Raw genomic sequence first — 25,341 nt, forward strand, 5'->3', positions numbered from 1 at the left:
GTATCGGGGTAACACATGTTGTGTTAAGCCAAATTGGCACATGCCAATTTTGGAAGGATTCGCTTTCAAAGGTGTTAGGTGAATAGAATATATTACGCATCTTCTTTGCTTTGTAAATGTAGACTAGGTATGTATATGATGTTCTAACTCATTCATTTTGAATGTCATAGTGTTGTAATATCATTTGATAAATAGGTTTTGCTTATTAACCCTTCAACAGGCCCCAGATTAAAAAAAAACAATATTTCAAGCCAGATTGCCTCTTCATAGTCGGTGATGTTACAAGGTGCTAAGTTTTGTCTTACAATTACAGATTGAGCCCTATCACTACTCCTTATAAAACGTCCCTCGCCGCGTCTGTATGTTTGCGATAAACTTAGATGCGGTTTTCACCTATTAATAGAGTGATTCTTGAGAAAGGTTTACTGTGTATAATAAGGTTTACTGTGTATAATTTGTGAAGGTTTACCCGTGCGAAGCCGGGGCGGGTCGCTAGTCTCATATAAAAGATACCTAAATAACTACAGGTTTTTTGATCGATGCCGACAGTTAAAAGTCCCTAATTGACTATGGTGTGGTTGAAAATTTGGTCTTAATATAATTTAAAGCTTATCAGATTAAAAGTACCAAGCTAACTGACCGACTAAGTAGTAAGTTTTAAGCATTGACATAGATATCTAGAGACTGGCTTTACGCAGGGGCGTATTTTGAAATTTGGCGCCCCGGGCCAATACGTTTTGCCGCCCCAGAAGTCAAGGAAGAAAAACAAAACGCAATCCGCCAAGGGCGGCATATGCCCCTGGGGGTTGGCGCCCCGGGCCATGGCCCGGATGGCCCTAGGGTAAATACGTCCCTGGCTTTACGGGCAATAATAATGAGGCATGACAGGGGCCAGTACAGCGGTGTGACACCGCTACAACGCGTTTGGTTGATGAGTTCGCATTACGCGCGCTATTGGTCGCAACTTAGACTGCACGATTGGCTGGAATTCGTGAGTAACACCGCTGAACTAGTACCATTTTTAGTGCCCGTAAGGCCCGTCCTGATATTTATACGTCAATGGTTTTAAGGTTATCAAGAAACAGTGCTAGTTCAAGGTCTACTGAATTAATCGGGTCCGATTCAGGCTGACCTCTAGACTTGCGTGTTAGGTTCGGGCCCTCAAGGCTGACACGTAACTTGACCTGTTGGGCTTAATCACACATTATGTTAATGTCATACTGTTATTTTATTGTCCACACTGTTACCTGAATCTAATACCTTTAAACGAGCAAATCTTGTTTATTTATTTATATGTATATTTATATATCGGGGATCTCGGAAACGGCTCTAACGATTTCGATGAAGTTTGCTATATGGGGGTTTTCGGGGGCGATAAATCGATCTAGCTAGGTCTTATCTCTGGGAAATCGCGCATTTTTGAGTTTTTTCTATGTTTTCCGTCTCCCAGATATTATTCCTAATATCATAAGAAAATTAGCTCAAAAATCGTCGATCAGACCGAATAGGTACCTAATTCGTATAGTTTTGAAAATTGCTACAGTTATTCTTTGAGGTGTCCAGATAAACAAACGAGTCCCCAAGGGTGGGAGACCAGTGGGTGGGGGAGGGGGAGAAAGGTATCTCCTAATGTATTGACCCTATAGTAAATATGTATACTTATAAAATTATTTATAAAAGTCACAAATAGCAGTAACCTTGTCATCCGAACATCGTCTTTAAGCAAAATCATCTTGCGGCCCGGGGACAAGGCAAAACCGTCTTTGTGGCCCTCATAAAAAAAGTTTGAGTACAACTGGTCTAACCATACTTAAGATGGTTGGCTCCGAGAGCAACCACGAACCACGTTTGACGTGTTGCCTCCCTGTCACACTAACGTACGAATTTACAAGTGCGACAGAGAGGCAACACATCGAACGTGGTTCGTGGTAGGCCCTCAGGTCTGACGTGCGTCAGACGTTATGAAGGTTGCCATTAGGGCTCAAACAATTTGCATACATTGTTCCCAACAGTTGATCCCGGGCTTATGTTTCCTTTGCGATATGATAAAATGGCGGTGGCTTTGTGTAAGGACATGTAAACATTTTTCGCTTGTTATTTTTGAGAGCAATAATTGTGAATGTGACGAAAAATTCACAGTCGTATGGCTGTACGGTATGGCACTGATTTGCTGCTACATTATACTTTGAGTTAGTGTGGTAGAGATATGTATGCTTAGAGCATTTAGTAACTGGAGACGTCATGGCTGTCATTTTCTGTACGAAACAGTCTGCCGATTTTTGCGGGGGAGGGGCACGTGGCACGTCAGAAAGAAGCGCTGGTGGCCTAGCGGTAAGAGTGTGCGACTTGCAATCTGGAGGTCGCGGGTTCAAACCCCGGCTCGTACCAATGAGTTTTTCGGAACTTTATGTACGAAATATCATTTGATATTGACCAGCAGTCGCTTTTCGGTGAAGGAAAACATCGTGAGGAAACCGGACTAGTCCCAATAAGGCCTAGTTTACCCTCTGGGTTGGAAGGTCCGATGGCAGTCGCTTTCGTAAAAATTTGTGCCTATGCCAATTCTTGGGATTAGCTGCCAAGCGGACCCCAGGCTCCCATGAGCTGTGGCAAAAATGCCGGGTCAACGCGAGGCAGAAGAAGAAGAAGGGCACGTGGCACGTCAAATGTATAACTATTTCGACATGATTGGTATGTAACGTACCAATAGCCATGTCAGATAAACGTCAGTCCATACAAAAGTTTGCACAATTGCTCTTAAAAGCGACTTCAATTATTAAATGCTCTAAGTATGTATTTAAATGTTCAATACAAATGGCGTAATAAACAATCTTCAAACTCTAATGAAACATGCCCTTGCTAGGATATCGTAAGGCAACCCTTAGCATTTTTTGTCGGAAAAAGTTATATGAAAGTAATTATAATTATATTAGTCAGCACAGTCTCTTAGGCTATCTGCGAATGGTATGTCTTACCTTATTTACGTGATACCAGCTTAACGATAACACACAATAATGGCAAGTCAAGTGTAACAACACGAAGCCTTACACACGCCATCACACACGCTCTAGCGGCGTGTCTTCGACCTAATTTATGCAATACGAGTATATCCCTTGATTTGCGGTATACAACGTCATACGGCGCGATTCGGGAAATGATTTACTAGATACGATATAGTAAAGATATGTGGTAAAGGTACCTTATGGCGGTTGGCGCTTACGCTATTATTAACGCCGCTCCAATATTATCGCCACGTAAGCGCCAGCCGCCATAAGGTACCTTTTGCCGTGGAACGTCACATATCTTTACTATTTCATATCTAGTGAATCTCTAATTCATTTCCCGAATCGAGCCGAAATTCGTGAATACACTGTTTGAAATACGTACACTGTCTAATATCTCCAGTGGTTGTGTTTGAATAATGTACATAGTTTACTCCAATCCCAAGTGGTTGTGACTAACGTCACATATGAGTACCTACTTAAGCGAATTTCAGATTCAAGCGAGGGTTTAAGTTGCTAAATGGGTGCACAGTTACAAACTGCTCACTTACGGGACTGCACAGTAACGGAAAGTTTCTTGTAAACCGACACAAATTAAGGAATAAAGTTTCAGTGCCGAAAAGCCAACTATATTTTATGATTTCGTTCCCAGGCCGGACGACCCGATAGTCGGGATCGTGGTACTACCAGCTTTATATGACGAAATTGTTGTGGCCTGGCGCGGATGTCTTGTTTGGTTCTGTATAAAGTCAGAATAGCCAGTGATTTAAGTACATAACAGTGTCGCAGTAAAGCCCAGCCCTGTTCGATAACAAACACGCGACGTCTACTTTATACTGTTTCCATAACTTTTTCCTTTCTAAATTTCTAAATTAAATGTAAGGTATGTAGTAATGTGAATTTGGCGATGAAGGGTACTCGAGGGTAATTTACTTTTGAAAGTTTTGAACCGTAAAGGATATTTTGGAGGGGTAAGGAATTATTTAAGCTTGGTATGAAGTAGTATTAATAAGGTCTTATGATTGTATTTCGATTATAAATAATTTTCTACAATAAATAAAATAAATAAATATTTTTTTCTATGGATTGTGTTTAAGGATTGCTGCTTCAATTAGCAGTAGAAGTAAAAATATACACAACCATATTATATCGTGGTTAATCTTTGTCATTGATAATTACTCTAATAGCCCAGGGGTCTTCAAAATCATTTGACTCAAGGGCCATGACCAGCACTTTGGCTCTCGCGCTACCTTTCCACGGGCTCAAAAGTAAGAGCTCGCATTTCGGACCCGGCCCGTGGGCCTTGAGACCCCTTCTATAACCTAATAATAACAGACTAATATAAATAGTGAATAGAATCAGGCGTTACTTTGCGGAAATCCATACTAATTAAAACCAAAATATTACTTTGCTAATCCGCGAAAAGATAACGTGCTAGTCAATCAGTGCTAACCCGTTATACTTACTTGCGTATTTTTACATGCAATTAATATTCCCACCCTCCCACCGCAAAAATAAATACGCAAATAAATATAACAAACCACCACCAAAAGAATAAACCTCGACACGTGTTTCGCCTCTCTACGAGGCATCCTCAGGAGTTGTTGACGGTCTGACGCCCGGCAACGGAATGACCTGTCTAGAATGGTCGGCCATATTTATACCTTGACCAACTTGCTTGCTTGCTTGTTGATTACGAATTTTTCCATCTCACTCACACTTGCACGGTAGGGGGAGTGGTCAAGGTATAAATATGGCCGACCATTCTAGACAGGTCATTCCGTTGCCGGGCGTCAGACCGTCAACAACTCCTGAGGATGCCTCGTAGAGAGGCGAAACACGTGTCGAGGTTTATTCTTTTGGTGGTGGTTTGTTATATTTATTTGCGTATTTATTTTTGCGGTGGGAGGGTGGGAATATTAATTGCATGTAAAAATACGCAAGTAAGTATAACGGGTTAGCACTGATTGACTAGCACGTTATCTTTTCGCGGATTAGCAAAGTAATATTTTGGTTTTAATTAGACTAATATAATACGTTCACATCCGTGTTATAGCCCTATTATAGACCTATAAGGTGATACGGATCGTTGCTTAACCGATCGTTAACACGTCAGCTGAAATTCGCGGCATTAGTTTATTGACCTATCGTTCGCGGCATTGTTTTCCAAAGTTATTTGCAAATGAAGGACGTTGAATAATAACGAAGTGTATAGTTGTGTTGTGTACCTACTCATGCGGCCGTTTATACCAAACTCAATTAATGTTTGATCTGATAAAAGGGATTGGACGCGGTATATCAGAGATACCTGTTAGGTACTTGAGACCAGATAGATTGGAATAAACGTAGATTATATTAGGCGTTGCATCATCATCATAAGTTAAGAGCATGGCTCTTGTCGGTGGAGTATGTGCCAGTTTTCGCGGTCCTCGGCCAGGTTCTTTAGGTCCCTGTAAGACACGACATTTGCTTTTGCTTTTAGTTGTTGTGTATAGCTTGCTCGTGGTTTTCCTCTTCCTCTCCAAGCTTCGATCTTGCCTTCTAATATAGTTTTAAAGAAAGTGTCGTGTCTTATCAAGTGACCTATCATTTTGCCTCGTCTATTCTCTATGGTCCTCAGTAGGTTTCTCTTCGCTCCAACAATTTGCAGCACTTCCTCGTTCGTTTTTTTTGCGTTGCATCTACTCTCTTAGTTAGGATGAGCATTTCACATTAACTTTGAAATCATAAATATGTAAGCCATCGATTATGGCTTCATATTTGAGCAGTTTAAGGTAAAGAAACTAGGATCCTGGGGGCCCAGAAACCCATACAATGTTTAAGGAGCTAGCAAAGTTAACGCTACGGGTGACCAATTACCAAATTGCTGGGTCTTTCCTTGCTTAGTGCATTAGGAATCATCGTCGGCCCGATGTTATAAAGCTACAATTCACAATTTTAACTGACAATATGGCTCTAAAAACCACCCGTCTTAGTCAAGCAAGTGTTAATCGCACCAAATTTGCCGATCACAACCTGTCAAATGGTAACTAATCTTTTTATCGTGTCCAGCCTGTGCAGGACGGCATCGTCGCCAGTCTTCTTGGCACCCTTTAGTATTGTGACGCATTAGGGCCGTATTTCACCGGGACACCATGGCGCAACCAGGCGGACACCAGAAGAGATACCCTCCATAGAGCTGTACACATTTTGTTGGTGGCCGGCGACTGGTTGCGCCGCCGTGGTGTCCCGTTGAGATATGCCCCTTATTAGGATCACTTGCACCATTCCACTAACCCGAGGATAAGCGGTTAAACCGTTAGCCCAGTGTCAAATTGTACTGGTAACCATGGTTACTGCAGTTTTAACCGGTTAACCCGGGTTAGTGGAATGGTGCAAGTGGGCCTTAGTGTAGTTACTTTGCTGACTTAGTGTAGTTATCCAAGACATCCTGTGGCCCTTAGTGTTAGTTACTTACCGTCATAGTCGATCTCTCCATCTCTCGTCCGCGGCAGGTCGACGGGCGGCGCCGAGTCCGGCTCGGGCGCGCCCTCTGCCGGGCAATTCCGACTTGCACTGTAACAATACAAACAATATGATGAATATGGCATACACCTCATTTTCAAGCGAAGAATTGATTCCTTCAGGTCCTCAGGGCCCTGTTGAAAGGTTCTTTGAGACAAGTTCGGAACAAAAGCAAACTCTAATGGATAACTTTCTGTTACCGTTAGAAGCACTCAGGTCAATTTCAAAGTTGGGTTTCAAATAACAAGAGGGGTCTAGAAGTCAAACACCTTATCTGTGATAGTATAAGGACGTATATTCTCTAAATGCCTGCCTATATATACACGTTAGGTTGCGCTGACACAAGCAATATGCGTTTATGTTACAATAAACCATTGTGTTACTGTTAAACACTAAAAGTGGACATTTACCACATTACAGGTCTTATTCCAAACTATCTTGGCATCAGTTTCATTTGTTGTTAACCCTTTGAACGCCACGCCTCTTGTGCGGCGCGTCATAGTGACCCTTGTCGTAATGCATGAAGTTTGATATTGGAATGTAGCCGCGCGCGTCTTCTGCAGCCAGAGGGTAAAGGCTCAGACGGTGCGAGTTTTTAATCAATTCAACCGATTAATCATGTAACACAAGGTATTGAAACTCGCATACCAATCTTTAAATTAAATTAAAAATGGAAAAGTCACTGCTTCGGGCAAACTTCGAAAGTTCGAACTCGTGACCTTTTAGAACACTGCTCCGATCGCTCTAACCAACTAAGCTACCGAAGTTTGTCGGACAAGTGTGATCATTAGCAGACTTCTTTGGTTAATAGTACCTAATATACACACATTAACTCACATACATTCTCGCACAAACTAACTGAGGCTTTAGATATGTTGTTATGTACAACAACGTTAGAATATAACTATGTGTGTCTTAAGTGTCCTTAAAGGCCTTTAAAGTCCAAATGTCCCAATGAAAAGGTAATACAAATTTGCTTCGTTTTAAGTACGATATAAAATACGTTATCGCTGTTTTCCTTTGAGAGTAACATAAACGTTGGGAAATAAAAAGGGAAATGATGAGAATTAAACGTCTAATTATTGAAGCCATAGCTGTGAGTTTCATTTGATTACTTTGTCTCACATGTGGATAAAATGCAACTTTCTTATCAGTTTTTGAACAATCAAGAGAGCCAGCTGGTGTGGTGAAAAAAATTTAGTAGGTTGGTTAATTTTGTTTTCACAATATTGTTATAGGTATAAATATTACTTTATAACAACTGGGTGCCTAGTGTAGTTTTTCATCAGGTAAAATATGAATTTGCGCAACGTTTAAAGCCAATACACATATGACGTATGCAACACAACTCCTGCTCCCTTTCTAGACACACGCACGTGCAATTTTAAGCCAGTTGTAATGTATAGGATTTTAGGTTTGCTGTTACATGTGAAAACTGACATATCGCTGGCCCGTACAGGGTTCTATGTTCCACTTTTATCGAACAAAAATTGGAACATTGTCATAGTGACATTAAGTCGAATTTCAACTATGTATCTAACTTCAAGTAACTAAATATAACATAGAACTTTGTAATATTGAGCCAGGGTTATATCAGACACTACATATAACGTGAACACGAGCTTGTTTACGGTTTGTAGACACGTTTAAAAACATCAAAGAAAAGTTGAAAACATCGTCTGCATTAAACAGCAGCAGCTAACTATAGACGCCATTTTCAAAAGTGATCAATCGTAAACGAGTAATATCCGGCTCACTCGTCACAGGGCGCACACGATCGGAAAAACTGGATAGCTCGCAAATCAACCTGAACAAGTACTTACATAGAAATTTAATTACACAAACGGGTCTACCGCGATATAATTTCATTGTTTTTACCTTAAATTCCGGCGTTTCAGCTGAGTTGCACCTGCTGTGGTCATGTGGTGGTTCGGAATTTAAGGTAAAAACATGAAATTATATCGCGGTAGACCCGTTTTTTGTAATTAAATATGTGTACAAAACGCGAGAGTTTAAAGTGTTAAACTACATAGATGACAATCTAGCTCTTTCACTAAACGGCGGTTACGATACGAGCGAGCGAGACGCCCCGGGTCGTAAGTCGGTTCAATTTCGAATGGCAAAAATATACAAGCAAGCGGTGGTGGCCGAGTGGATATGACATCCGACTTTCAATCCGGAGGTCGTGGGTTCAAATCCTGGCTCGTACCAATGAGAAATTCAAAGGTCTATGTGAAATCCCCAATCCGCATTGGGCTATCGTGGGGACTATAGGCCAAGCCAGCAGTGGGACGTATATAGGCTGAATTATTTATTTATTTAAAAATATACCTGTACGCTCGTGCTGTGAATACAGCCATTTTGGTGATGTATTGCGTTGTATTTTCAGCCGTTTATCAGTGACCTGAAACTTTCGGCTTATTTACGGTAGCCGATTAATTTCAGACGATACGGCTTTACTTTTGTTTTTATAACAGGGATTTTTGGCTTTCAATTAAGTTTTTAGGGTTCCGAAAAAAGTATAATTACGGCAATTTTTATTGTCTAAGGAAAGACATTCTAAATTCTAAACGTATGATTTAATCGCTACATACCTATTCGCATTATTAACTACTTGCTTCTATCTTCGTAGATAACTACCTACATAATGACAATTTAATAGCCCGTTTTCCCTTACTTACTAAGTAGATGTTGTGAATATCTCTTGCCTTTTTATGCAGGTTATTCAGCTTCTTTAATACCCTACAGTCCTATATAGGTATTCGCTTTTTTACCTAGTATAACATAAATAAAACGGTTAAATGTGTCGCCCCACGCAAAAAAGAGGGTTCCGTACGATAATACAAAGTATCAGACAAGAAATTATAGAAAATAAATGAGGGCACCACTTTCTATGTAACTGTCACATTTTTAACCTAAAATGCTTAAATATGGCAACAACTTAGTATGGAACTGAAATAAATGTCATATACTAAGAAAAAGTGACCAAGGCCTCCAGTGCCCCAGGCTGGAATCGAACCAGCGTCCGCGTTTATAATTTATATAGTAGTGTTTCTACTTGATAAAAACAAATTAAAATATTTTCTGAAAAATAATTTAATTTGTTCAAATACTTCATAGAACTTAGTATGGAATTTTTTCAGTTCCATTTTATTTAATTTCTACTATTTTATGTCCCTCTAGACGTATGATGTATTTAAACAAGTAATCAGTTGTCCATGAGAAAAGCATCACATTTGATCTTCTTGTGAAGAGCGCCATTAACAAATTTTTAAATGTGAATGATATACCTATTATGACAATTGGAACACATACATGAACGAAACGAAACAAGCAATTAATACCCAAGTATAACGAATTGCGTTTTCGCCATTACTTACGCAACGACAGGATATTACTGCCAAGAAAAAAGAATCTGTTCTAAACCACACAATGTTTCCGTTGATTACAAATATAACCTTTATTTCACTCTCATTAAAGTTCATTTTAACGGTTATGCCCCCAAAATTGCAGGGAAGTAAAGGAAATGTAGTGACATAAGATTTGCCGCAGTGCAGGGTCCAGAAACAAAGGAAAGCTTAGTGGGCACATTGATCTCGACCTACATTAGGTTTGCGTAAGTTAAATCGGGATTTATACTCTGTCCCCCTTATTCATAAACGTTTACTAAAGTTAACAAGCCGATAATAATCGTTTGTCCCTTTCCGACGTATTAGTATGATGGAAAGGAACAAACGATTATTATCGGCTTGTCAACTTTAGTAAACGTTTATGAATAAGGGGGTGTATCTTTAGGTATTTAAATAAAAGTAAACAAAATCTAGCCTCAAATGGCTCCTTAAACCAGTTGAGGGTAGATGAAAACATTACATGCTCAAATAATGTAGGTTAAAGTCAGGTCGTTCAGTAACAGATCTAAGCGGTTTTGTATTTGGTTGGTTAACCAATAAATGTTATAACCACCCGAAAATGTAAAAATTGATTGTTTACTTTGATTTAAATACCTAAAAATACAGACTTATAGGTTATAATATGTGACATTTTCAACCAAAAGGTACTACATTGTCGGTTGTCGATAAGGTTGATTTCAAATTGAAACTATATGGAAGTAGCGCCTTATTGACAACCGACAATAAGTACTCTTTTGGTTGAAAATGGCACAAATGTATTTGCGATTCCTGAAAGCAACTTATCGCATGTTTTAAAAATAAAATATATAAAGTTTGAATTTATACAGCTTTGAATATCTCCCAATACACAATTTCCCGCGATTAAAAAAAAGTTAGAGTTAGACCAATATAAGTCTGCAACGATTTTGATAGCACACGCAGTGCAAGTGTTATTTCAAACGTCAAACCTCTATGATAATTATTATTGGTCAAGAAAAGTTGTTTGACTAAAATAAAATTCTATATATCTATGTGTAAAATAAAAACTGTAGCAGCGCATTACAATATTTGACGTTGTCTGACTGCGCTGACTTGAATCGATCGCGGCCTTTTCTGCCATTTTCTGTAAAAACAGTCTGCCGGTTTTTGCGGGGGAGGGGTACGTCAAATGTATGGCTATTTCTACATGATTTGTACGTAACGTACAAAGCCATGTCAGATAAACGTCAGTCCATACGAAATTTTGCACAATTGTGCAAGGTTTTCGGCAGAGGGAAAAGCTCTTAAAGGAGACTCCGGCTATAAAATGCTCTAAGCTCGCGGCACAATACACGTTCGGGTCATTTTTGAGCCCTAGCCATACTTCTATATTTATTCTTGTTCGTTGCTTAATAAATATACGTAGCTGGGCTGTTATCCCTTTCTTCAAACTCATCCAATCTCAAGATTCTGAATAATTACACCAGTACGAATGCCGGCATCATTCCGCCAACCACAATTGAGATCACTTTCACTTCAGTACGAGGCACAAAAACTTCCAACTACTCAGGCATTCGATTTTATCTCGTGCCCTATACCCCAGCAATATCATCAAAGGAATTATTGTGTAGTAAGTCTCAAGGATTCCTTTGAATTATAATAAAAATCCATCCAAGGAAGGCGATAGAAAATACACAAACTTATACGACTTAACCTAACCCTTATTGCAAAGATATATAGTCCACCTACGATCAATTCAGTGTTGCTGTAATATGAAGGGTTTCAAACAAAGGCATTCAGATCAAAGAGATGGTATCGGTAGATAACTAGATAGTGATCGCGAAATCAATAGAGCCATGTCGGAGTGACCGATGCTTGTGTTATAGAGTCTGTTCGGAAAGAGAAGAGTCGTGGAATGTATTGGGCCCCATACATTTCACGACTCTTCTCTTTCCGCACAGACTCTAGCTGGAAACACTGATGTACTAACATAATAGTGATTTTTCCTCCGGCCCGCCGCCGCTTAATAATCTACTAAAAGACATTCAAACATATCAACCAATTTACAAATACTTACATTAAAAACACAAGTGTTAAAAATTTAATAGTAGTGCAGTGTAATAAAAATAAAGACTTGGCTTAAATATCTCGTATGACCAGGCCATAAAATCCACAAAAAAAAACAGTAAACTGACATTGTTAGTACTTATACCGTTGCAACCGTTGTTAACACGAATGGTCTGTTGACTGGGTTGGTAGAGCAAAAAAATTTTAAGTCATTTTTTGTTTGCTTTTCTCGAGTTTTTTCCGCTCTATCCCGCACGATTGAGGATCTAATCTAACCCACGATATTTGATCACCACACACATACGAAAAGGCTAAGTTAAATAACATGTCTATGTAGTAGTATGTGTAGTAGCTTTTCCATATTATTATTATATTCTCCAAAGGCTAGAGTCAGGGGTCACCAACCTACAAAGAGTAAGCAAACTAACCACTGAATGCGTTATGAGCCCCAAGTAAATGTTAAGGTTCAGTGGCTGTGACTTTGAAGTCGCCTTGGTACTTGGAAGCGTTTGCGTTAGTATAAAGGTGCGTTCACTAGTTGCATTCGTGCATGACGAACATTCACTAATCAGTATGCAGCTGAGCGAATGCTTACCAGCGTTGAAAAGGAAAAATAGGAAGAATACTACCTAATTGTATCATCTTTACTACATAATACTACACGATTATGCTCTGCCCACAACTTATCTGCTTTGCCTAAAGGTTGACTGGTAGAGAATGCCTTATGGCATTAAGTTCGCCTTTTATACAATGTGTTTTATTATGTACAATAAAGAAATCGGCTTAAAGGCATAAGGATAAAGTTCAAACTTTAAGATTTTTTTCCAATACATATATCATTTGCAAAACTTTAATTTGTTTTAATGCGTCTTTTCATAAACGATCGACTTTCAGACGGTATTCTCGTACAAAGGTATCGTTAAAACGGTTAATGATTTTGAAAAAAATGATTAGGATTAAGTGTTCCGGTTAACGACAAAGCGGTAGAAAAAGATATTTCGAAACATTGAAAAGTTACTAAAAAGCAAATAATAAATAATAATAGAGACGGGACAACCCTTTAAAATATCTTCAAACTCTTATGACAGTTATGACCTAAAGCGGAATTCACAAGCGCGTCGAAGTTTTCAAAGCAGCTCCTCAAATTTTCTTGATAAAAATATTACCAAGAAATAAAAGCTAAACCGACTGATCTATTATAAAATGCCAACCAAATGATTTCCAAGCGTATCTTTTCAATTGAATGCCTTCAGCTTTCTATTGAAACGATTTCACAGAAAGTCCGCTGTTTGCCATGCGATGACCTTACACAATAATATCGGTCACTGCCAGCCGTCTGACTCAGACCACTTTGTATTCTATATGATATAAAAGTCATAAAGTCAAAGGATATAGCTAGGTACCCTGGCGTTCAAAAGTGCATGGAGATGTTTCAACCGTAATATTAAGGCATTACGGTCGACATCCATGCACTTTTGAACGGCACTGTACAGTCGACGCCAAAGATATGTTAACATTTTTCGCCTTATTACAAAGGAGTAAGGTGTAAAAGTGTAAACATATCTTTGACGTCGACTGTACATAAAATACTAAAAATGTACCTGTAGATTTTCATGCTTCGTCAAAAGGTTTATATGATTGTTATAAGTTTTCTTTTCAGCCCACTATTTTATTAAATAAGATACTGTACAGACTGATGTAGTGCATAATTGTTTTCCATCATATTTTCTCGTTCGTATTTGTCATGCTAGTTCAGTCAATGTCAGTACTTTTTGTACCGAGACTGACTGAAATAGCAAGACCCGTTTGTAAGTCGTAAGTTTCCGTGAAAATACGATGGAAAATAATTACACACTACCTACATCTGTAGCAATTCGGTAGCAATTACAGGGTTCTATGTTTCACTTTTATCGAACTGAAATTAGAACATTGTCATAGTTCATAGTGACATTAAGTCGAATTTAAACTATCTTGAAAATGTAACATGAAACTTTGTAATATTGAGCCAGCGAATTATCGCGACGAGAATCGAATTGTCATTTGTTTCAGTAATATAGGCATTGCATAAAGTCCCATCCACAGATAAAACATCCTCCAGACTTAGCATAGTCGCGCTACCTCCTCTGCCACGCATACGGTAATTTTACTCCATGTTCGAGTCGAAAGTGTCTTTGTGTGACGTCCGTGTCTTTGATCGGACCAATCACGGCACGGGACTTCGCTCACCTCGTCCCGCGCACCCCCGTATTTTTGGCATCATCGGTTGCATGAAATAATGGCTCTAAACTCGGTCTAGAGGATTCCTAGTCTATGGTCCCATCTAAGCACATTACATTTCACTTAACAAACCCTTTCCTATCTCGTTAAGCGATAAACCACTATATGTGTTCAGTGGTTCCCTAAGCACATTTAGTAGGTAACGTTTTAAGAGTCCCCAGCAAGCTCGGTTATCCATACTAACGTAGTTATGCTATCATTTTTTAAAGACTAGCTAGATTGCTCTGAAACTTTGTACTTACAATAGGATAAGGTATATCTAGTCCTGTAATTAGTTTATGTAGCTTCAGATACCATAGTTAAAAAATATAGCAAATTTAAGTTTTTCATACAAAACTTGTTTTTGCTCTATTTCGTTTGTTTTTTTAAACTGGAGCTATATACTTCAACTAATTACAGGACTAGATATACCTCATGTCATTGTATGTGCAAAGTTTCATTACAATCCAACACGTAGATTTAAAATGAGAACGAGAACGAGAATCTCCGTTTGTATGGGAAGGCGAAATTCGGCCGAGCTTGCTGGGGACTCTTAAGTTATCCTAACTAAGAACTACTAAAAGTGTTTTAAACTTTCCCAGCGATTCTATGAAACTTATACGAATTTGATATTATCTCGGGCCGGGAGCAGTTTTTCTCGGTTTACTCTTCGAACGTCAACGAGAACATTAATTTGAAGTATAAAAACTTAAAAAGACACGAAGCATAGGTACTTTTTAACGTCTAGTCGAGTAAAACTTACAATTTTTTTTATAATGTGGACAAAAGAAAAGCAAAAAATATTAGATACACATAAAAAATTATAGCATAAATATTATAAAACATGGCCAATTTCCAAATTAAATATTCTTCAAAATCATGAATAATAAGCCTGTCCAGTGTCCATCATCAAAACGAAAAAAAAAAACAACAACAAAATAAAAATCGGTCCTTTAATGGCCCGTCCATTAAAGGACCTCTTAACTACGACATATTTAACTGACGGACACAGATAGGAGCCCTAACGGACGATGGGAATCAGACGGGTGTTCGGTCAATGCCAGGGTGACTACAAGGCCCTATCGATTTATTGTGCCCTTGGCGACACTTCTCCGGGCACACTGACGTGTACCAGCAAATATGCAGTCAAGGTCAAATTTTTATTAGTCTCTACCGCGACTTCATCCGAATAAAAGTTGTTAAAAACTTTCAACCCCTTTTACACCTCTTTAGGAGTTTCATTTCGAAAAACCCTTTCTTAAGGGAGCTTTGCTAAATTTGAAGAATATAATATAGGTAAGGTCAATATGGAGAAGACCGTCTACAAGCTCTTTCGTTGCTTTCGACTCTTGCGTTTGCTCCACTTATAGAAGGTTATGTATAAAATCCGAGTTGCACGCCTAAGTGACTTAGGAGTACAGAGCCATGGAGCGCGCCATGTTCGGCATCAATCCCCAGTGAGGAATGTAGAGATAAGACGCGACACTACGATGCAATTTGGGATTCCTCATTACCAAACTAAAATGGAGTTGGGCCGGTTGGGCGGTACATGTTGCCAGGCAAAGTGATGGCAATTGGACCAAAAAGTTAGGTAACGAAATGGTGCATGATCGCTTTTGGACGAAAAAAGCGCCAGGCGTCCGTTGGCTCGTTGGGTAGACGGTGGACTACGTTCGGATGATTGCGTATCACTTCTGGATTCTATGCTCAGCAGTGGGCGATAAAAAGCTGATATGATGATGATGAGATTACCTACTCACTACCGAATCTAAAGAGCGATGCAATTGCGTGGCATGCCATTATAATTAAGTTTCATATAAATAGCGATTGTGATTGTAAACAAGTATCTGTTTACATTCGACCACGTGTCCCACGTTACTAACCACACAGGAATTAATTCTTGCAGACGTGAGACGATTCCAAAACCGGAAAAGAACGTAAGGAACATCATTTACTCAAAAATATATGACGTTTTCTATACGTGAAGACACAGATAATTGATGGAGCTTATCCACTTGTATTAAAGTATTTTTTGGCGTGAACAGGGTAGCGTGGGTGTGAATGGGAAGCTGCCAAATTCATCTGATTGTGCCAGACAGTATACTAGTCAATTTTCTGTATGCAAAAACGCGACGCAATTTGTGTAAACATGAAGGTTTTGTTTAAGTTTTCTACAATTATTTCTCTTCTGCAATACTAGGGGGGTTACAACTGCAGAGTCTAGCCGGCCGGCCCCCAAAAGAAGTAGAATTCGTATACTGAATCTGCTTCCGCTTTATATACTACAACCCTAACTTTGTAAGAACAATTTTGTTTCTAGTTAAGAAACCAGCTGATTTTGGTTTTTTTTTTATGTAAAGCTGTCTACATGTATTACTTTATGTTACGAGCGTGCGTTTTATGCCTAGATTTCCTACTGTTCTACATGTACTGTGGCCAGACATTCTGCATCATACATCATGTGAGACTATAACGAAAGTGCTTTAATTCGCCCAAGGTCGAAATGGTTGTCTATTCTACGAAACTATGGCAAAAAATTAATGGACTCCTATGTATTGTTATTTTATTTGTAACACATTATTTTCTCTGATGGATGGACTTAACAGATGAAGTTTACTCGGATATTTGAGATGAATTTAATTTAGCTATTCACAATACAATACCATGCCATAATGAGAGAATAGATACAATTTATTACGAAACATATGTACAGCTATTTGATAGAGAATCACTATTTTTTCAAGCCACGGAATGTTTGTCATAGTAGTGAAAAGTTGAGCAAATTTACTCTCTATCAAAATAGAAGGCTTTGTAAAGTTGTAAGACATACTTGATATGCATGAAGGTGAAGCGTTTGGTAGAACCTAGCCCCAGGTCACCTTACAATATGAGTACCTCTAAGTATTCCCGAAGCTTATAGGGTGCATAATAAAATTGTACTCCATGACTTATTCAAAGGCATAATAAGGAACGGGTGCGTATTATAAGCTTATGAGACGATTTGATAAAGCTCCTTATTTTCCACGAATCGAAATTTCGTTATCTGCCTCTCTGTCAATATTTGTGCGATAGAGAGACAGATAACGAAAATTCCAATTTTCGTTTTTCGCGGTCGGGCGTCTGTCCCTCAGACTAGGTCGATCTGTGTAAAATTGTCATAATCTTTATTTATTGAATTGCACAGAAGAACAACTAAGGCCCACTTGCACCATTCCACTAACCTGGGGTTAACCGGTTAAACCAATAAACCTGGAGTTACCATGGTTACCATTACAATTTGACACTGGGTTAACGGTTTAACCGCTTAACCCCGGGTTATTGGGATGGTGCAAGTATTTAACGTCGTTACGATATTTACGCTTATTATAAATTTTACGATATTAACCAGTTCGGTATTGACCATTATTGTTACGTATATCACATTAATATCAGATAACGCAAAAATGATTATGATTAAAATTAATTACTATTCGATTAAATTGAATACTCGTGCAATCTGGATATCCAACACACAGTTTTATAAATAAAAACCAGCATTTTAACGACGTAAATATTAATTGTCAAATTAAATGAAGATAGTAATTAGTCTAAATTGTAAGCAATTTGAATTCAATTTGAGTTTAAATTGATTCTAAGGCTGTTAGCCCCTGTTAAATAGAATTTGATCGATTGAGAAACTAAACTCCTATATTTACCTTAAATAAATAAATAAACCTCATGCCATTAAGTTCGCCCTTTGTACATTAATTTGTATTCTTATGATACGCAATATTAGTTTTTCAAATAAGTAATCACAAATGATCAGTATACTGTCGTGTCATGTAATTAAATATTTTAGCGTTATACAAGGTGCTCACGAGGAATGCGAAAGATTTTAACGACGCATTTCTGAGGTCAAAAGAAGGAAAAAAAAAGAGTTTAAGTCAATTTCGTCAAAAAAAAAATTCTTTTTTGTTTTGTTATTTCAATTTTTTTAATGTATTTGTACATAAAAAAGTAAATGTTATTCGTAAACTGGTCACTTAAAATGGTTTTTTACTTTTTTTTTCGTAAAACCTAGTTTTTGTAAAGTGTTACTCGTCACTTTTTGACATCTATCAATAAGGATATTTAGACTACGTCCCATAGTAGAAACATCGCCATTAAAAAGGCGTTTTGCACTATACTATAAAAACTAATTTTTTTTTTCATTGGTAATAAATAATAATAACTCTGAAACTAGGCGAATTTCAAAAAAGTTTATAGGTCATTTTTGTCTCTAAATATGATCAGGAATACGCTGTTAAAATTATTCGGTTTCCTCATGTTACACCGCGTATAGCCAACCGATAGTTTCACGAAAATGGTGTCCTAGAACGAGGATGTCTGAAGTAGTGTTTTTTGTTTGTTTTCTCAAAGACGGCCAGCAGGCGTATTATAGATCGCATTATCCACATTTATCCACGTGATAAAATAACTGTCACTTTTTAACTCCGCGGGAAAGTGACGGACACCATTTTATCACGCTGTCACGTAGACAAGAACGACCATCATATCCGTACAGGTCTATTTGAAAAATATTTTTTTTTAGTTTGAAACCATTACCATACTTTAAAGTTAGCTCCATGGTCATTTGGTCAGGATCTGATGATGCGATTCGGAAGAATTAAGGGGAATTTTTCGAATATTGTAGGCACACGGCACAGCTATTATGTATGTTATAAGTATTTTTTAATAATAACTCGTGCATTTTCTCTCAGCGAGCAACATTTAATAAAGTGGAACTGATAATGACAATTAAACACTGGCATACCTACTGTTTTTTGTTAAAAAATATAACTGAAAATAATCCTTACCCATTACCCAATCATTCATATAAATTAGCAAACCTTTGTTAAATTGTGTCCTTTTCTAACAAACACAAATATCAAACTGACGGATAAGGACAAACGATTATCCAGGGCTTCTTAGACTTGACAAGTGTTTATGAAGCAGCTACGAGTAGACTAGTTACTGCCATTGTTCAAAGACTGCACCGAGCTGAATAGGATGCCCTATAAAGTCGCGAAGCGCGATTCCGTTTGCTGCCTCGCTGCGCATTCGATTGTTCGCTGTGAAGGAAGCTTCGGTGACTTAGAATTGTGGTAAAGTTTAATAACCTTTTCACCACACCAACTGGTAAAGGCTCTTTTGATTGTTCAAAAACCGATAGCAAAGTTGCATTTTATTCACATGTGAGGCAAAGTAATCAAATGCAAATTTTGAGTTGACTTTTAAATGATGATTTTGAATGATAAATATTTAATAACATTCATTTGGACTTGATTTGGTTTGTTTTTGTTTGATATCTTAGTTAATATTTTCTTCAGGTTGGTGTGGGGAAATAACCTTTTAACCGCCGTGGACTGATATATAAGACAAACAAAATCGGGCTCATTTCGCCGCGATCTGATAAATAAGACAAAATTTCATGTAATTAACCTTTTAACCGCCGTGGACTGATATATAAGACAAACAAAATCGGGCTCATTTCGCCGCGATCTGATAAATAAGACAAAATGTCATGTAATTAACCTTTTAACCGCCGTGGACTGATATATAAGACAAACAAAATCGGGCTCATTTCGCCGCGATCTAAATAAGACAAAACTTCATGTAACTTCGTACCGCCGGCGACACGAGTACACTAGATGAAAAATTCTATGGCGGTTAAAAGATTAAGTGGAAAAGACCGGCATATACAATTTATTGCTGGGAAGACCGTCATAGGGTAAGAACTCTCGTATTTGTAGACGTACGTGGCTTAGACAAATAGACATAGTCAGTATTCCTATTGTAAATTTCATTCGAGAGCGTGACGTGACGTACCCGTTTGCGTTAAGAGCCAACGGGAGTGGTCATTTCTCCATACAAACGTACTCCTCGTTTTCCTCCGTGGTTTTTGAAGCTAGAGCAATGATTTTTTCAACACAGATTAATATTGTCAATATCTGTGTCGGACCGTTTTGCTTTTTTTGATATTTTTGTTTTTTAAGGCGCTAGAGCCCTTCAAAAATGGCCAAAATGGCCTAATTGACTATGCCGCAATGAGAGGCGTGGCATTCAAAACGGATATCAATTAGCCAAAAAAGCAAAACGGTCCGACACAGATAATTTCATAATCATTTAGATTTCCAAATTTGGTTACGATTGGTTAAGTTTTGGAGGAGGAAACAGAGGAGTACGAAACCTCGATTTTTGAGATTTTTACGCAGGATTTTTCGCCTTGTCCTTATCGCACTACTTTTAGGTGCCGCTTTCGTTAGCGAGACGGGTATATTTACCTAAAATATTTAAAACTCAGCTCCTGTTTCGTCTTAAGTCTAATTTTGTATGGGATTTTGAGTTGCCAAAACGTCCCGCTTGGAGCGTTTTTCAAAATTCCATACAAAATGAAACTTTACGCAAACGTCTCGTCACGCTCTCGAATGAAATTTACAGTAGGAGTTCAGAAAGAAAGAACTTCACCTAGAAATGATAGAGTTAAAAGCGACAAAACTTGTAGACGGTCTTGAAAGAAGTCGGTCTTGAAGACCTTATCATCCTTATCACCTATATAACCAATTAAAACAAAGTCCCCTGCCGCGTCTGTCTGTTTGTGTATGTTCTGTATGTTCGCGATAAACTCAAAACCTACTGAACGGATTTTCATGCGGTTTTCACCTATCAATAGAGTGAATCTTGAAGAAGGTTTTTAGGTGTATAATTTGTTACGGTTTTGTGTAGCCCGTGTGAAGCCGGGGCGGGTTGCTAGTCCCGTATAAACCCTCAAGTTGATAATCGAAGTGATATTCGATTTTAGCAGGCCACTTTTCCCCTCGAGTGTAAACGCGCCTTTATAACACTGAATTCGTAACGTATTAAATGGTGGTGGGTTATTACTGTTTTGTGTTGTCGTAAATATCGTCGTAAACGCCGATAAGGACCATAACCACGACAATTAACATATTAATGTGCGAATGAACTTTCATGTGCCGTTTGAGGGCTTTCCATTTTTACGATAGCATTTTAGTTTCCGGAGAATATGTGAATGTTCACTGAAAGCGCCGAGCGCAGAGGAAGGATGTTTAAATACTTATATTTTGGTGACAATTGAGAATGTCAATACGGTCAAGATATTTAATTTCAGTACCATTTCGTACAATACAACAATACAAATACTCTTTATTGCACACCTCATTACAGAAAACAATACAAATAATACAAGAGGAAGAGGTTAAACAACATTTTATCGCTAAAAAGCGATCTCTTCCAGACAACCTTTAGGTAGCGAAAATTAATAAATTTATGTCATGTCAGTAGGTGTTTTACACGTGTACCTTGTCACAGTGACAATAGTATACTACTTTAAACGACGTAGATTTCTGACCAGCAACAAGTATCTAATAAGTCTAATAACACTTATACCGTAGTTTAAGACAATTTATCTAAATGGCGCCAAGTTCATCAACTGTGAAATGTATCATCGTCAGCAAAGAACTAAGCGTGAAGCGATACCGTTATACCGGCAATACTCTTAATTGATCGCCGGTGGACCTTATGTCTTAGGAATAAGGTTTAACAATTGTCAGTTAACAGTGTGGTGGACCATGGTACCGTCATCCGTGCTCTTTGGTAGACAATGTAATATAAATATAGAATCATTATTATCGTGGGATCTTATTATTATGCGGCATTATTAATATGAGATCGAGTCGTTCTATGCATTTATAATAAGAATTTACTATCATTTTAATGGGATTAGTACAGTCTATAGTCTATAGTGTATATCAATTTTTTAAACATGCAGATATGTCTGCGAGCGATATTCCAAATTTTATATTAAAGGAAAAAATGGAATGGATGAAAGCGTAATTTTTCCATTTTTTTCCTTTAATATAAAATTTATAGTGTATATTTAAATACACCTGTATTTGATTGCCAGTAAAAATTAGGAACCCGGCAGTTGGCAGTATTTTAAGACGAAACAGGAGCTGAGTTTTAAATATTTTAGGTAAATATACCCGTCTCGCTAACGGAAGCGGCACCTAAAAGTAGTGCGATAAGGACAAGGCGAAAAATCCTGCGTAAAAATCTCAAAAATCGAGGTTTCGTACTCCTCTGTTTCCTCCTCCAAAACTTAACCAATCGTAACCAAATTTGGAAATCTAAATGATTATGAAATTATCTGTGTCGGACCGTTTTGCTTTTTTGGCTAATTGATATCAGTTTTGAATGCCATGCCTCTCATTGCGGCATAGTCAATTAGGCCATTTTGGCCATTTTTGAAGGGCGCCTTAAAAAACAAAAATATCAAAAAAAGCAAAACGGTCCGACACGGATATTGACAATATTAATCTGTGTTGAAAAAATCATTGCTCTAGCTTCAAAAACCACGGAGGAAAACGAGGAGTACGTTTGTATGGAGAAATGACCACTCCCGTTGGCTCTTAACCAATAAACTGTAATAAACAAATGAAATTTGTTTATAGATGATCATAACTCATGTCATGACCTTCTTTTGACAATATTTCTGGTACAAACAGCAACACTCCTGACTGTACATCGATGGACCTTATTACAAAAGGCATAAGGCCCACCGATGTACAGTTAACAGTGTGGCCGATGGTACGGTCGGTGCCCTAACATAAAGCAAGTAAGGTCAATGTGGCTAATTCCGTCATAAGGACTATTCCGTCCACTAGCGTTTTTCTCGAACAACGAACAGCATTGATAATTTCGTCGACAAAGCAGCGAGTGCTTTTAGTTTCAGCAATCAAAAGCAAATGTTTTTTTTCCTACGATTGAAAATCAAAGAAATATACGCTCGTAGACGGAATTAAACCCTATGACGGAATTAGCCACATTGATCTTATCCACTTTTCTATACAGCTAGTAAAAGTCCATATCTATATATACAGCGCCATCGATGTGGGTAGCTATTTAAATTGGGGTTGTAGGTACTTACTGTACCTACAACTAAACGTGTAACTTGAGTAGTTATGATACTAAAAGTAATGTATGAACAATGCTCAAAAATAAACACCATGAATGGAACTAACGAGAATGTAGTATTATTGTCAAACAACATAATAAACCGCGAGCTACGAACAGATTTCCATGACCAATCGCCTCCCGGGCGATAACTGATATATTGGTTAACGGCTATATGTATGATGATCCCTCATGGACGTCAGCTGCCGCTCCGTTGGTGGGTTGAGGAATGGCAGCCACCGAAACATGTAAAAAATAAAGCTAACAATTTTTTTTTAATTCATGATAGCATCAATCTATTTGCTCCTGGCCCGCGGTCTATAACGTATGGACGTAACAAAAACATTAGTGAGCCAAAATCACTATGTACTAACGCAGTTATAAATAAGACATGGTAGAGAAATATTTCACTTGGCGAGTAAATGGAATTTTGTATTCAGTAAATACAAGGTCTTCCCAAACAAAATGCCGAAGCATATCCTTACGACGCAAATAATATATACAATATAAATTATATACCTACAGAAATCCAGCCCATGATATACGTATATGAATAAATTGAATCTTAAGACGGAGCCAGAATAATTTTAATACAATAAGTGTGTTACAGATATTACAAGTATTTGTTGTGGTACTCGAACATTAATTATTTTCCTGTTTAAAATCTGTCAATTGTTATTAAACATCTGCGAAAATTTCAATTGCCTAGCTATCACGGTTCATGAGATACAGCCTGGTGACAGACAGACAGCGGAGTCTTATAGTAATAGGGTCCCGTTTTTACCCTTTGGGTATGGAACCCTAATAAGTTTATGTTTCCGATTTAGGCCACAAGATGGCAGACCCACCAACGTGCACGCCGCACGGTCCCTATAGCCACAGGGAACTAAACGTAGTTCCCTCACCAGTCACAGCTAATGGAATAAACAAACGTAGGTGTAACTACGCCGAGTAATCCCTGAGAGGTACTACAGACCAATTTAGTATTTAGCTAAATATAGCTCTCTCATAACCAACTTGCGGAATGACGAGATCAAGGGGCCGCTTTTTCTGTGTGAATGTTATAACGATAAGTAGAAACAAAACACTCCCAGCATTTACAGTACATGTGGTGCAACTTTACCGCCCTAGTGCCGAATATTTAAAGGGCCATATGTACAGTAAAACCTTGTACGATACATGTGCGAATAGGTAATTCGCAACTCGTGTCAATTTAAAACACTCCCTTCGGTCGCGTTTTAATTAATTGTCACTCGTTGCGAATATCCTATTATTCGGACTTGTATCGCAAATATCGTAATGTACTATTTTGCTAAGACTGCTGAATAAATATATCACTTTAGAATTCACAAACGTCTCATAAACCAACTATCATTAACATTAAACTTGAGCTTCAAATCAAGCCTCGTTTAATTTCTTATTAAGAGAATAGATGATAAAAAAACTGCTAAGTAAGCTTTATAATTATGAAAGCACTTTAACTGGCCATTACATGAGTCATAGTCGGTAAAAATTTGAGTCAAAGCGCTAACACAAATTAGTGCGGAATTTAGACCAAATTATGGAACGATATTTATGACTTATACTGCTGAGTGCGAGGGTGACCCCATATTTTGGGAGTGGTATAGTCAACAGAAAAAGTGGCAGTTGAAATTTTTTAAGCTGACCGTTTAGTTTAGGACATATATATAGTAAGTTAGTACAGTGTATATGAGCTCTCATAGTCCTAAAATTTCAACTTTAGGTAAAGAGTCTCCCTTGCTAAGGGCAGTTAGCATCAATAGTAGCGTATGAAACAACGCTCCAAAAGCATCTGCCAACCAGGACACTAGGTATTCCAAATTGGGATATTTCACTATAATTCGTGCTCAAAAGGATCTGTCACATTCTAATTGTTCTACTAGTACATACATATAGAGTTAAATCTATTTACAAAATGGTAGATACTTTTGACGCATAGTCTGATCCGCTACTTTTGATGACTTCGATTGTTGTGTTGTTCGGTTTGTTTTGTTCCTAACGAGCGATATTGTTACCTATATATTTACATTTACCGGTTTTTATTTCACGTGGACTGTGGACTTCTAAAAATCATAGGTACCATTTTTTTATGTTGACCTTTCCATCTCTTTGTCTGTGTAACGTAATTTTAC

The 25,341-nt window shown here is 38.0% G+C and overlaps 1 protein-coding gene across 1 annotated transcript in view; it reads right to left on the bottom strand.

Annotated features, from left to right (window-relative positions):
- LOC134798125 (oxysterol-binding protein-related protein 9-like) overlaps nt 1–25,341 on the bottom strand; it is a 59,019-nt gene that overhangs the window by 11,587 nt on the left and 22,091 nt on the right. The window contains exon 2 of the mRNA XM_063770467.1: nt 6,460–6,557. Coding sequence (XP_063626537.1) covers nt 6,460–6,557 — 98 coding nt within the window. The remainder of the gene's footprint in view (nt 1–6,459; nt 6,558–25,341) is intronic.

This window comes from Cydia splendana, chromosome 16, assembly GCF_910591565.1.
Source record: "Cydia splendana chromosome 16, ilCydSple1.2, whole genome shotgun sequence".
Lineage (NCBI taxonomy): Eukaryota > Metazoa > Arthropoda > Insecta > Lepidoptera > Tortricidae > Cydia > Cydia splendana.